The sequence below is a fragment of the Pseudochaenichthys georgianus genome, chromosome 17, assembly GCF_902827115.2.
Source record: "Pseudochaenichthys georgianus chromosome 17, fPseGeo1.2, whole genome shotgun sequence".
Taxonomy (NCBI): Eukaryota; Metazoa; Chordata; class Actinopteri; order Perciformes; family Channichthyidae; genus Pseudochaenichthys; species Pseudochaenichthys georgianus.
The window spans coordinates 38363185-38376420 of record NC_047519.1 but is presented as its reverse complement, the minus strand read 5'-3'; the positions used below and the strand labels follow the sequence as shown (position 1 = coordinate 38376420).

The 13236-nt window shown below is 39.3% G+C and overlaps 1 protein-coding gene across 1 annotated transcript; it reads right to left on the bottom strand.

Annotated features, from left to right (window-relative positions):
• Positions 1–3292: 3292 nt before the first annotated feature.
• Positions 3293–12527, bottom strand: LOC139435623 (zinc finger and SCAN domain-containing protein 31-like). Its single transcript, XM_071206355.1, has 2 exons — positions 12052–12527; positions 3293–4887 (listed from the first exon to the last, which is right to left on the bottom strand). The coding sequence occupies exons 1-2, from the start codon at positions 12293–12295 to the stop codon at positions 3989–3991; spliced, it is 1143 nt and encodes a 380-aa protein (XP_071062456.1). The 5' UTR covers positions 12296–12527; the 3' UTR covers positions 3293–3988.
• Positions 12528–13236: the final 709 nt, after the last annotated feature.

Genomic DNA, 13236 nt, shown 5'->3' with positions numbered 1-13236 from the left:
TCTCGATTAATAGCTTATAGACAATACCATGTTTAAATAGACTCCTACGTTGTTATTACATTATGTGACATATGTAAGAAAAGGGAGGGGAGAGTCAATTATATTTGATTAATTGATCTCATATTGAAACATTCATTTCTCAAACCTATGTTTTATGGAAGAGGAAATGTACGCCTGATAAACTAATCTTTTATCAAATGGTAAATGGTGAATTAATATAACATTTAGAATCATTGAGAAAGGGTTATATCCACAGGGACTAGCTCACATTTAACTTAAAATAACATTTCTCTGCTTTGGACTGATGAGTATATGATTCTTGAATGTTAGATGACTAACACAAACCTTACATGTATGCATGTGCATGTGTCAGGAAGGCTCCCAAATAATTCTGAGGGGTCTATCCTATTTTTGTAATTGAATGATAATGTGCTAATCCATTACCTTGAGTTGTCTGCACTCAGGAAAACATCTCTATCAAGTGTTAACCCAATAACTAGGACAGCTCTGAAGGCCAAAGGTCAGAGAGAGAGGGTCACACCCTCTGGCTGCAGAGAGTACCCCCAACCACGGGCAAGGAGGCACGAGGTCTTTCGAGATGAGAGGATTCTAATCTTCAACTTTCTGATGGGATGGGATGCTTCTTCATCTTTCTGCTCAGACAACTCTGCAGGACGAGCGATGGCTTCAGAGGCTCCATGTTTCTTGGAGGGGCAGATTTCTTCCTAAACATCTTCCATCACGGGTCGGGGCATCTGGATGTGCTACTTGGAATAGGCTTTGCTCTCAAGCAGATCGCAGAAGGAATGCAGGCAGATGAGCCTCTGTTTCACTGGGAAATCATAAAGTGCTCACTGAATGAGCCACAAAAAGCAGAGCAATTGGGGGGGTTTGAAATATGGCGCTCTGGTGAAGAAGAGTTTTGAGCCAATCAGCACCTCAGTGCTAATCTACATTATCAGGATGCCTTCACACACCAGACATTCTGTGTCATAAAGAAAGGAAGAGAACGAGTCAGGACGACATGTTTTTTCTAGCTCTTGTACAAAGATAACATTTGAATTGAATGACCAGATGATTACAGATGTACAATTAATGATTTTTTTTATATTTCCAATGAACAGATATGTGTTAAATAGTGGTGACAAATATATTTTGTCAGATCAGATTACACTTTCACACTAAACAAAATAAATTAATTGATATTTTCAGATTGATAAGGTATTGAACAATAAGATATTTCTAATATTATAACAGACAATGTTACTATCCTTAATCATTACCAGGTAAAATGTACAACAAGGAAACCAGATTACCAGGTTCCCAATCCAGGTGCTACTGCATGCTACATTTAGATAGAAAAACAAATGTTCTATCCACTCCACTTAAATACTCAGCAGGTGATGTAGATTTTTCAAGAAAGGCCTTAATCACTCCTTTTAAACGAACTAAAACTAATTCTGCAGCAAGTTTAATGTTAGACTATGCACATGAACGCAATATTAGCGACTGTTTGCTGTGCCAAAATATGCCAGAATCTATGCATTCTCCTATGTTTAGCCCAATTCCTTTCACGAAAGCTGGTTTAGTGAGCTGGACATAGCATCCAGAATTAGCGATGAGGCTGAGGATTGGTACACCTTTTCCTACCCATAGACTCTGAGCAATCTTTACAGTACGAGGGCTTAGTCTCTCTCATTGTTGATAAAGTAAATAAAAATTACCTGCCTGACGGTTTCAAACGAATAGATGTTTTGATTTTTCCTTGAATAAAGAACAGATGTTTTGATTTTTCCTTCCTCAGGTTGTTACAATAAAATGTCTGACTTTTCCTTTTCAGATTTTGAACAAATGTATTTGAATAAAATGTATGTAGTAAATTGCCTTACTCTTGAATTAAGCGTACTGAAGTAAACGTAATGTAATGTTAAAGATTGAGGACACTGTACCTTTACAGATTACAGATTGATCGATTCATCACTGTGAATTTATACTTTAACTGGGAATCTTAACTGGATCTCTCATAATTCTGATTTTATACCTCAATTGGATTTCTTATAATCCTACATTCTAATTGTGTTTTAATAAGTAATTGCCTTGAAGTAAATCTTTAAGATGTAAGCTGATTTTGAATTTGTGTTTGATGAATGAGATTAACTGAGTGATAAATGATAAAAGATCTTGTTTTGAAACATATATTTTACTATTACATGTGTATTATTATTGTGCTTTTGACAAAAGAAATCAAACACTGAAGAGAGATGATTTTTCTATTATGGTTGTCTGTATCAACCATTGTGATTGACTGTTTCAATCTTATTCTGCTTTTAATGTAATGGGAATCCACACAACTCTGAGGACGTTTTATTCGATATAAGTAGTGACTGAAATATTCTTAGACTAATGTTAATTGATTATCAATAAATTGATAAAAGGGAGGATCTGTGAAGGAAATATTTAATGAGATCTGTGCATGGAATACTTTTAGTGATTTCTCTCTTTGTCTCCTTCATGTAATTTCTCAGGAATACACAGGTCAAAAGGTCCTTTGCCTTTCCTGTGGGGGGAGGGGTATAGGCACATGAGAAGTTGCCATACAAACAGTTTTGTTCCAGGGTCTGGTATTGATTACCAGAGGCGGGAAAATAGGCCACGCCTTATGGATATACAGACCATGTATTTTGTGTTATGTCTTCAGGGATTGCAAGGTTGCCCACATGAAAGTGTGACTATGCTGTGTAATCTCTCCCGGCCGTTGGATCTCTCAATAAATCCCAGTGTTTGACATTCAGAATTCCTGCTCCTCCCGTGTCTCTCTGAGTCCTGATTTCCATTGCAACAGAAGTTTCCCTTACAGTTTCTTTGCCATGTGATATGTAATCTCTGTTCTGTATCTATGACTGATTGACCTGAATGTTTTGTGTATTATCTCGATGCCCAAGACAAATTTCTCCTAAGGGAGACAATAAAGCTCTATCTCTTACCTAATACCACTCCTTTCATGTGAACGCGCACCTAACTAGGTAGGACATGGCTGGCTTGAGCGATCCACTTGATAACCCGCGTCGTAGTACAGTTTATCGAGAGCGCGTATGTTTTGGATTAGGCCAACCGGCTAACTCAAACATATCCAGGTTAGGTTGAACCAGCTTCGTAGTACAGGCCTCTGGTCCGGACTTCTAAACAATGAACACCCGCAACTTGGAAGAAAGAAAGTTGGGTTTTATGCGTTCTAATATTGCAATGCAAACCCATGATGTAATGACAGTAATTAAGTCATTGAATGCTCATTTCAGTAGATTTAATCAAACAAAACAAACATATTGGACATGGCCTCAAGACTATAACCTCTTGATATTCTGTTGAAATAGTCAATTACGAGCCATATCTTACACATTGCTGTTTTGAATCATTAATATGTGGATAACAGTTGAACTGGATGATGTAACATGTATGCCATCTGCTGGAAAGAAGACATATCGCTCTGTTGGCGTTGTTTAGACAACAAAAACAGAGTGAAGCTATCATTTCATAAACAATCTTTGAGTACAGACACCGTCCTGCAGAGAGTACACAACCCAATAGCACGTTTTTGGTCTAGCATTATTTCACAAAACATTTGCATTAAGACACTAAGACTAGCTGGTCCCTTGTAAAGGTGAGTCCTCCTTAAATGAGCAGTGGGTGATCAGCAGGTGGAAGGCAGGACACGGGAACTTGGTCCTGAGGAGATGTAACGATTATTAAACAAGAAATAGTCCAGTCAGGGGGTCAAAGAAATGAACATTTGTGAGTATTTGCGAATCGGTGGCAGGTGGGTGAAATCAGGCTTAGGGAGTAACGTCTTACATGTAACTGCATTAGGTCATCAGGATACAACATAGACAAATATATTCCCTTACAGTTATAGAAGCAGCTGACGACCAACATACTTGTGTCTTTTGAAACGATTATGCCATTTAAATCTTTTGTCTCAAACATTGCAGCTCTATATTTCCTCTCCTGTGTGGACTCTCATGTGTGTCTTTAAACTATCACTCAGTGAAAACGTTTTTTTACAGACTGAGCAACTGTGTGGTTTCTCTACTGTGTGGACTCTCATGTGTCGTTTTACATTTCTTTTCATTGTAAAATATTTCTTACAGACTGAGCAGCTGAATGGTTTCTCTCCTGTGTGGACTATCTTGTGTTCCTTTAAATGTCCACTCTGTGCAAAAGATTTGGTACAAACTGAGCAGCTAAAGGGTTTCTCTCCTGTGTGGATTCTTATGTGTGCCTTTAAACTTCCACAATGTGAAAAAGCTTTCTTACAGATTGAGCAGCTGTGTGGTTTCTCTCCTGTGTGGATTCTCATGTGTGCCTTTAAATATGCACTCTGTGAAAAAGCTTTCTTACAGACTGAGCAGCTGAATGGTTTATTTTCAGCACTACGTCGTGGATCACTGACAGATTCATGTCTATTTTTCAGTGAGTTTGAGCCTGATGCAGGTTCTCTGGTCTCTTTCCAATCAGCACTGTCTTCAGTGTCAGGTTCAGAAGACTCTGCAGTATCGTCCTTAGTCTTTGGTTGTAAACTGCTCTCTGGATCTGAGTTCCTGGCTGCTTCTGGTCCTCGACAGTCATCTCCATCAGCTTCTGTTTCCATGTGTTCAGTTTGTCTTTGATGAGGCTGTGAGGACTGAGGTTTCTCTTTATCATCTTCACTCTTCACAGTGTCAGGAGTGAAAGTGGACTTGGTGATATCAGCCTCCTCCAGCTCCTGAAGCTGCTCTCCCTCCTGACTGATCCTGAGTTCCTCCTGCTCCTGCTTAATGTGTGTGGGGGGCCCTGGATCCTCCTGGTGGTCAGGGAGAAGCTCTTCCTTAACCACCACCAGCAGCTGGACATCTGCAGGAAATCGGAAACACACAGTCAGAACAAACTGTTAAGTGTTAGCATTTAAATATCTAATCACCATTACAATGGGAGACATTTTGCAGCCTTAATTAATGGCTTTGTTTTTATATTTTCACATTATCTTTCTTAGTCCCACCCAGGGGCGTCGCCTGGACCTGGAAACATTCGGGGCTTAGCCCACAGTGGCGGCGCTACAGTCAACTTTTCTACTGCAAGACTCCCCACACGCACATACACAATTGCGCCATCTGCTGTCACAAACGTGTGCCTGCATTAGCTTTGTTACATCAATGGATTGTGGGAGATTCTCATAGCACGTGAGGATCTCTTGAGGGTAAGGTGCCTGTATTATCTCGGTGGTCAAAATGTATGTTTTTATTTTATAAGGACAATAACGTACTGTTGTGTTTGTTTAGTTTAATGTTAATTGTTTAATACTCAGAGTCACAGCAACTTGTTTTTGTGTGATTGGCTATTTGTTTTATATGATTTATCAACGTGATCATCAATAGCTAATCTGAGCACCAGAACCCAGCTCACGTGTCCTTTTATGCTGTCCATTGAAATGCAGGTATGTGAGTTTTGTACACCAGTTTATTTATGTTTAATGTTTCACATTGCTCCACATGATGCCTTGACTACAAAGTCTTCCATGTTTCTATGCTTCTTCCTCTGTGTCACAGTTTCGGGAATATCAAGATCATTGCACAGGGCCTTGGTCTTGTCATTGACCTCATGTGCTTTCTCGTTACTTCGGTAACTTTTCAGTGTGTTCTCCACTGCTGTTTTGTAATCTACTGCCTGCACCAATTCAATTGTTTCTTTCTGCAGGTATTTGTGCAGGCCCTGAGGGGTTGAGAGCAGTGTCTGGAACATGACAAGCATGTAGATGGTACTGAATTTTCAAAGCTTGCTTTCCAGTCCCTTTGCTAGAGGGGCTGAAAGGCTCCTTAAAGTCTTGATAAAAGCAGGGAGGTTTTTGACATGCCCAGCGAACAAGTTGTTTGTCCCCTACCTCTAGCTGTTTCTGAAATGTTTGCAATCTCTGATGGTGGACAAGAGATGTGGAGAAGAAAGAGTAGAGACACTCCAGGAGATCAACGCAGGTATGTGAGTTTTATATGAGTTTGTATAAGTTAATTATTTCACATATTGTGAAAAATATACTACCACTATAGCTCTGAGTGATCTGTTGCCGAGGGGACACTACACCGGAGTTACATAAGCAGAGATAAAGTGCTATTTTGGGGGGAACTCACCTCCTCTGGGGTCCCCCAGGAAGATTTTTTTAAATATTGAAGTTAAAAGCATCAATCTTGTGCACTTTGAGAGCAACATTAAGATATATGGATACATCTCTCAACACCCATATGTAAAAAATCAAAAATCAAAGAATCAGAAACGGGTTTATTATTTAAAAACACTTCATTTTCCAATTAAATCATAAACTATGTCAAATTATTAGAGTTGTTAGTAATCAGATTAAACAGAAAACAGGGATGGAAGGAGGAAATAATAATCCCTCATCACTTGCTGCTTCCCTCATCACTTGCTGTGTGCGGTTGAAATTATCTCTTTTGCTGGCCAAACATGCTGGATGGAAAGCAGTGATGTCTCACTTGCCTTCGGCCTGTATCTGCAGTCCCTAAATCAGTCATGTTACCCATTGACTCTTGTCTGTTCTGGTGTTCCTATTCATTGTTGTCTCCATTGTCGTTCTTGTCTGTTGTATCTCCTTCTTGTGTGTCCCTTTCTCCTGTTCTCCTTTCTTCATCCTCTACTCTGTTTGGCTCATCTGTGATGACTGTGTAGGTAAACACAAACAAGTATGTAAGTCAATCAGTTTCCAGCTCTGTCAAATAAATGAATTTCAAGATACACAAATGTGTCTTCATTAAAATGAGTGTCACCACACTGTCACAAAATGTAATACGAACCAATTGAAAATAGTTAAATTTACATTGGAAACCTCTTGTAGATATCACTGTTAAGAGTAGTTATCTGCCAATAGGACAGAATCATTCCTGTATAAATGCAGTTTGAGTAATTCACTTAATATGTTCACTTAACACTTTAATAGTCATTTTCACTTAATACTCCAATATAGTCATCTTTCTGCATTCACAACTAAGTAAAGCTGTACAATTTGACATAATAATGAACAAAAAAGGCCTCCGACAATGCAGATAATGTTTTGATCATATCAATTTTAAGATGGGGGTCAAGGCTTAATATGTGGGAGCATAGTGTCCCTTGCCCCCTTTCAGGAGCCCCACTGGATTAGCTTTGATCTGAAATATTTGTATAAAAAGCTTGTTAGCTGGCTGTCCATCTCATAATGTTCAAATAGAAACTAGATGTCAATAGGAATATCAATCAGAAGAATTATAATTTCATGAAAAAATCTGTCACAAAAAGAGGTTGCACATTTAAATTCAGGTGTTGTTATGGTCACGTCAGTGGCCAAACAGCCACATTTACTGCTGCAAATACGTTCAAACATGCCGTCGACACGTAAAGCAGTGGCAACTATGCCACCATTTCAGCTGACTTTCTCAGAAATGTCACATAACATCCATATATTTCAGTGCTAGGTTTATGCTTAGCTAAGATAACTATGAAAACTTTAACTGACAGGACTCCGGATCAACTGTGTACTGTAAGGTAGCTTCTAGCTTCATGTTGAACAGTATCTCAACATTTCCCAGAGAGCTTTCTTTGAAATCACCAGGTAACGCTAAAAAACATTACATTTAGATAGTATGACAAAGTGTTTATTTAATATATCTGGCTAGCTATAGCTACTTGCTAACGGTTTAGCTTAACCGCGCGATTCAAAGTAACGTCAACGTAGCTATAATTTATGCTTTGCTTACATGTTGACATAACTTGTAAGTTTACTGACATTTACATACCTTGTTCACCTGGCTCACACAACAACCCCAGAGCCACCACTTGAGAATTGCCGTCTTTTTTATTAAAAAAATGTCTAATGTCCATCTTCAGAAACTCTGCGTCCGCGGCTGAACGTTTAAAGTTTAAACACTGTCACAGAGGAGAGGTACGTACCTGTCAGCCAATAAAACATGCCATGCAACTCTCTGATTGGTCTGGTGGTGTCTTGCCTCTGTTGCATTCACTGAACACGGTAAATTACAACCCTGCCGTCCTCTAGGTAAAGTACGGTTAATGTATTATATTATTGAGGAAGAATTTGTCCGGGGCTAAAGAAAAAACATCCGGGGCTTTTTTTCTTCTGGCGTAGCACTAGCTGCAATGTAAACAATAAATTGTATTTGGGATTGTTCACAGAAACACTACGCCTACAGTATAGAATTAAAATACTCTGTTATAAATTAAAATCCTGCATTCAAACCTTATTTAAGTAAAAGTATGCAAGCATTAACAGAACATTTTACGGCACCTTCTTATGTAAAAGTAATGATGGTGCAGTAAAATGTTCCCTGTCAGTGTTTAATTTATGATGTTTCTTGATTATTTCGTATGTTGCATTTTACTGCTCTACATGTTCAATGTTGCACTTATATAAATGATTATAGATGAGGGAACCTGCTAAATATTAAAATGTGTGTGTTTTCTATATACAGTACCAGTCAAAAGTGTGGACACCTTCTCATTCTAGATTAGAGAACAAAACACCTGCAGTTTATTTAAATCTATTTATTTAAATCTAATTTAAAAACATGGTTAGTGGAAAGTCAGCTCTGTCAACACTGACACAATCTGTACATGACAACGCTCTGTTTATATGCCTTGACCTGTATCTGTCTGCTTTGTGAATTTGTATTTTTGTTTAGTTTTTATGTTTTTATATATGCTTGTATTTAGTTTAGTTTTTATGTTTTTATATATGCTTTTATCATAATATAAGTATCTCTGTTGAATGTTGTTTTACTGATAGTATTTACCTGTTATTTGAAGTGAATTTTTGTTTTTAGGATGACTTTTAACATCTGTCCAGGGACTACAGACGAAAAATAGCCTGTTGGCTAACTCTGGCGCATTTACAGAAATGTCAATTAATGTGCACTGTCCCTGTCAAATAAATATATTAAAAAAAAAAAAAAATGCAATGGTTTTTGTTTATTTTAATTTGTTTCTACTTGTATATTAATACTGAAGACATCAAAACTATGAAAGAACCCATATGGAATTATCCAGCTTCATGAGGTAGACACCTAGAGTGGTTTTCAATTAACACGTACCGCCTTGTCAAGAGTCAATGTGTGGAATTACTTGCCTTCTTAATGTGTTTGAGACCATCAGTTGTGTTGTGCAGAGGTAGAGTTAGTGCACAGTGTAAAGCCCTATTTGACTGCTGTTGTAATCCATATTATAGCAAGAACGACTCAACCCAGTAAAGAGAAACGACCGTCCATCATCACTTTAAGAAATGAAGGCCAGTCGATCCGGAAAATGTCAAGAACTTTGAATGTATCCTCAAGTGCAGTCGCAAAAACCATTGAACGCTATGATGAGACTGGCTCTCATGAGGACCTCCCCGGGAAAGGAAGAGCAGCAGTTACCTCTGCTGCAGAGGAAAAATACATCAGAGTTACCAGCCTCAGAAACCGCAAATGAAAGCACCTCAGATTAGAGCCCACATAGATGATCACAGAGCTCAAGGAGCAGACAATCTTAAAGGTCCCATGACATGGAGAAAAATCTCCAACGAGGCGTACTGGGGCAGCATAGATGTTACGTGCTCCCCTCCTTGTTGTCTTTTCTGTCTCCCTGCTGAGCAGGTGCACCTGGTCTGCCACTGGCTCCGCCTCTGCCTAGGTGTTCCGTATTATAAGGAGAAACTGGAGGAGAAGGAGGTCTCGCCTATCCTAACAACGGGAGACAGTCGCCTTTAATTATCTCTCTGCTACTTTTGAGCTGTAGAACATTTATCTACTGATGTTTTTATGTTTAGCCTGGAGGACCAGAGGCCTGTACTACGAAGCAGGATTTTCGCTTAGCGAGCTAACTTCAAGGAAAACTCGGGGTTTCCGGTCCCACGACGCTGGTTCTCTTTTTAGCGGGCTAGATGGTAACTTATGCTGAGCGGCTAAACTGCTCCGGAGCAGGTTAGGTTGCAGGCTAAGAGATACACTCAGTGAAAGCACTGCCTGCTGACCTATCAGAGCTCAGTGTGCGGAGTTTAAAGCGATAAAGTTATATTACAGGAGAAAGGAAATACAGTTTAAATTGCCGTTGCCGGAAAGACGGCCGGCAAAAATCACAGACTGTGTGAACGTGAAAATGAATAGAATATCACCTCCATCTTCAGAGCAATCTGACTATTATAACATTAGCGTTAAGAAAATGTCTCTGCGGTCCTGCCAGACTCTCACCATACTACTTCCCTGATGGCTCCCACAAGATTGCTGACATCCTCGTGGATTCATCTTCTTATTATAGACACATGCATTTCCAAACACTTGGACTACCTATGCTGTAAATGTATTATCTTTTCCATTTACACACGGCATCTATTGCACGTCTGTCCGTCCTGGGAAAGGGATCCCTCCTCTGTTGCTCTCCCTGAAGTTTCTCCCATTTTTCCCCTTTAAACTGTGGGGTTTTCTATGGAAGTTTTTCCTTGTACGATGTGAGGGTCTAAGGACAGAGGGTGTCGTATTGTCATACTGATACTCTGTACACACTGTGAAGACCACTGAGACAAATGTAACATTTGTGATATTGGGCTATATAAATAAACATTGATTGCTTGATTGAAGAAAGCTTAATTAAATATCTGCCACAACATAAGTAACCGGATCAAAGTAACATTACGTAGCCTACAGTCCGTGGCACTGTGAGTGCAGATGTCAATGTGTCCCATTATCATTCATATCACATCATAATGTATCATATATTTCCTTATCTGAGTCAGCTTCTTGAGCCGTATCTGGCCGTGCAACAATTACAGTGTCACATACTGTATGCAGAAGTATTATTTTAAGCAACACATTAAGTTGACGAAACACTCGAGTCAAATGTAATTGAAGTCAGTTCGTGTTTTAGACGGGGCAGTGATATCATAAACCTGTTAATGTACGCATTCAAACACTTTTACCAGCTGTATTCACCTTGCAGGTGCAGCTCTGTGGCTTTGATCCTGGATAGAGTGTTTAAGTCATGGATGTTTAAAGTTTAACTTCTTCATATGTCTAATTTTATAGTTGACTTTTCATTCAGGAAGTATGACACGCTGCGCTGTCAGTACGCTTTCCATGTTTGTGATTGGTCGAATTGCTTGCGTGAGTAAACGGCTGTACTTGAATAAATGATCGTTATGAAATACTGGTTTTTGCATGTATTATTTTATGTTGCGGGTCTCCCCACGAGCCACTACCACGGAGTAGAGGGCGGGTCTTAACAATAGACACGTATTTTCTGTGTTGGAGTTTTACTCGCTACAGGGTGTACTTTGAGGGTTTGTGAATTTGCAGACCGTTTGCAGAAAAAGCAACACACAAGGGGATGGGTAATAACCTTTAACATGCACTGTTCAGAGGACACCGCATTAATTAGGCCTTCATGGTCCAATTCCTGCAAAGATCCACTACTGAGGATGAACAACAAGAAGAAGATAATTGCTTGGGCCAAGTAACATTATAGATGTGTTTAATGTATTATTGAACATATTTATTCATTGATTTCTTTATGAATTATTCTCCCACAATTTGAATTAATCCAAAGTGTTTGTTTGTATTTGCTTTTACACATTTAAAAAGAAAAGGTGAATAAAGAAGCACATTAAAACCAAAGTATCAATGTATGTCACATTTAACCAACTAGTGCCTAGATGTATGGGTAATATTTAAATCAGTAAATTAAATGGCATATTATTCAATGTAGCCTATGTATTTTTATAAATATATTTATGTTGGTAGGTTTGCTCTTCCGTAATACATTTTAATTATTATAATAAAGTACAATTGTCAAATAATACTTACATACTTTTACTTAAATAAGATATGAATGCAGTACTTTAACTTGTAATGGAGTATTTTCACAGTGTGGTGTTTGTACTTTTACTTCAGGATCTACTACCTGCAGCAAGTGCTGATAAAGTGTTATTAATGTGATAATAAAGTGCTACTGAAGAGTGTAAAGTGTTAATTAAGGGTAAAGGGAACAGACCTGCTCTGTGTATCCGAAGCTGAGGCTGTAAAACAGCGTCCAGTAGTTTCTGGAGTCTCTTGTTCTCCTCTTTGGAAAGAAACAGCTCCTCCTCGTACTCTGCTATCGTTTTTTCAAACAGAGCAAATATCTCTTCAACCGTGAGTCGCTGCTTCTTCAACGACAGCAGCATTTGGACTTTACTCATGTTTACTAGATCACCTTTTCCTGCAAACTCCGTTAAACACACCGTTTCTCTCTCCATCAAACTCTCAATCTGACTAGTGTTGCTAACGTGTTTCCAGCTAGCATGCTAAGCTAGCTCCTGTAGTCCGAGGTAAACGCTCCAGAAAAAAGAGCACACGGTCCATTCAGAGGTTACTCGGTTTATCTAGACACACAGATGATGGATCAGTAGTGCTGGAGCTCACACACACTTTCTCAGGAACACAGAGAGAGAACAGTAGCGACGAGACGCCACCTCGATACAGGTTCTTCTTCGTCTTCTTCTCTCGATTTTTGGCGTATTGCAAACAACTTTAAGGTGCATACCGCCACCTACTGTACAAGAGTGTGTATCACCATATCATCCTATCACCACTTGTGGAATTATACCATTGTGTTGTTTACGTTGTTTTAAATTCTTCCAATCAATCCTGTTTCCCTCAAATACTTAAGAATTGCCTTACTGGTAGCTCTTAACCCCTCACATTATGTTCCTACTATCCTAATCAGGCTCCACTCCCTTCATGCCTCTCTAACCTTGTCTCTTATACCTCATTCACACCAAAGGTGTTTCAGGGCAGGGGCGGGATCAACTCCTGAACAACAACAAAAAGCCAGCGTTGTACACAACGATGAAAAAACTTAACAAGCAACAGTGGTCCACTGAAGAGACCTACTACTTACCGGGAATCTGGTCTTCCGAAAAGGTACAGAGGAAGCTGGAGCACAATAGGCCGTTGTTGTTGTTGTTGTTGTTGTTGTTGTTGTTGTTGTTGTTGTTGTTGTCTGTGTCAGCTGTGAGGGGTTTCCGCGCAGTTTGGCTTTATGAAGCAGGCACGCAAACAGTTACTTCATGATGCAAACGATGACGCAATGACGCAGCACCAGTCGGACTCTGGGCAGTGTGAAAAGAGCCGGAGCTAAACCGAAGAACCGGTTCTGAACCTGAAAAGCTCTAGCACGGAGCTTGAACCGGAGTTC

Coding starts and splice junctions, on each gene's coding strand:
- LOC139435623 (XM_071206355.1), bottom strand. CDS start 12,295: ATGGAGAGAGAAACGGTGTGTTTAACGGAGTTTGCAGGAAAAGGTGAT. Junction 4,888..12,051: donor GCTTCGGATACACAGAGCAG/GTCTGTTCCCTT, acceptor GATTTCCTGCAG/ATGTCCAGCTGCTGGTGGTG.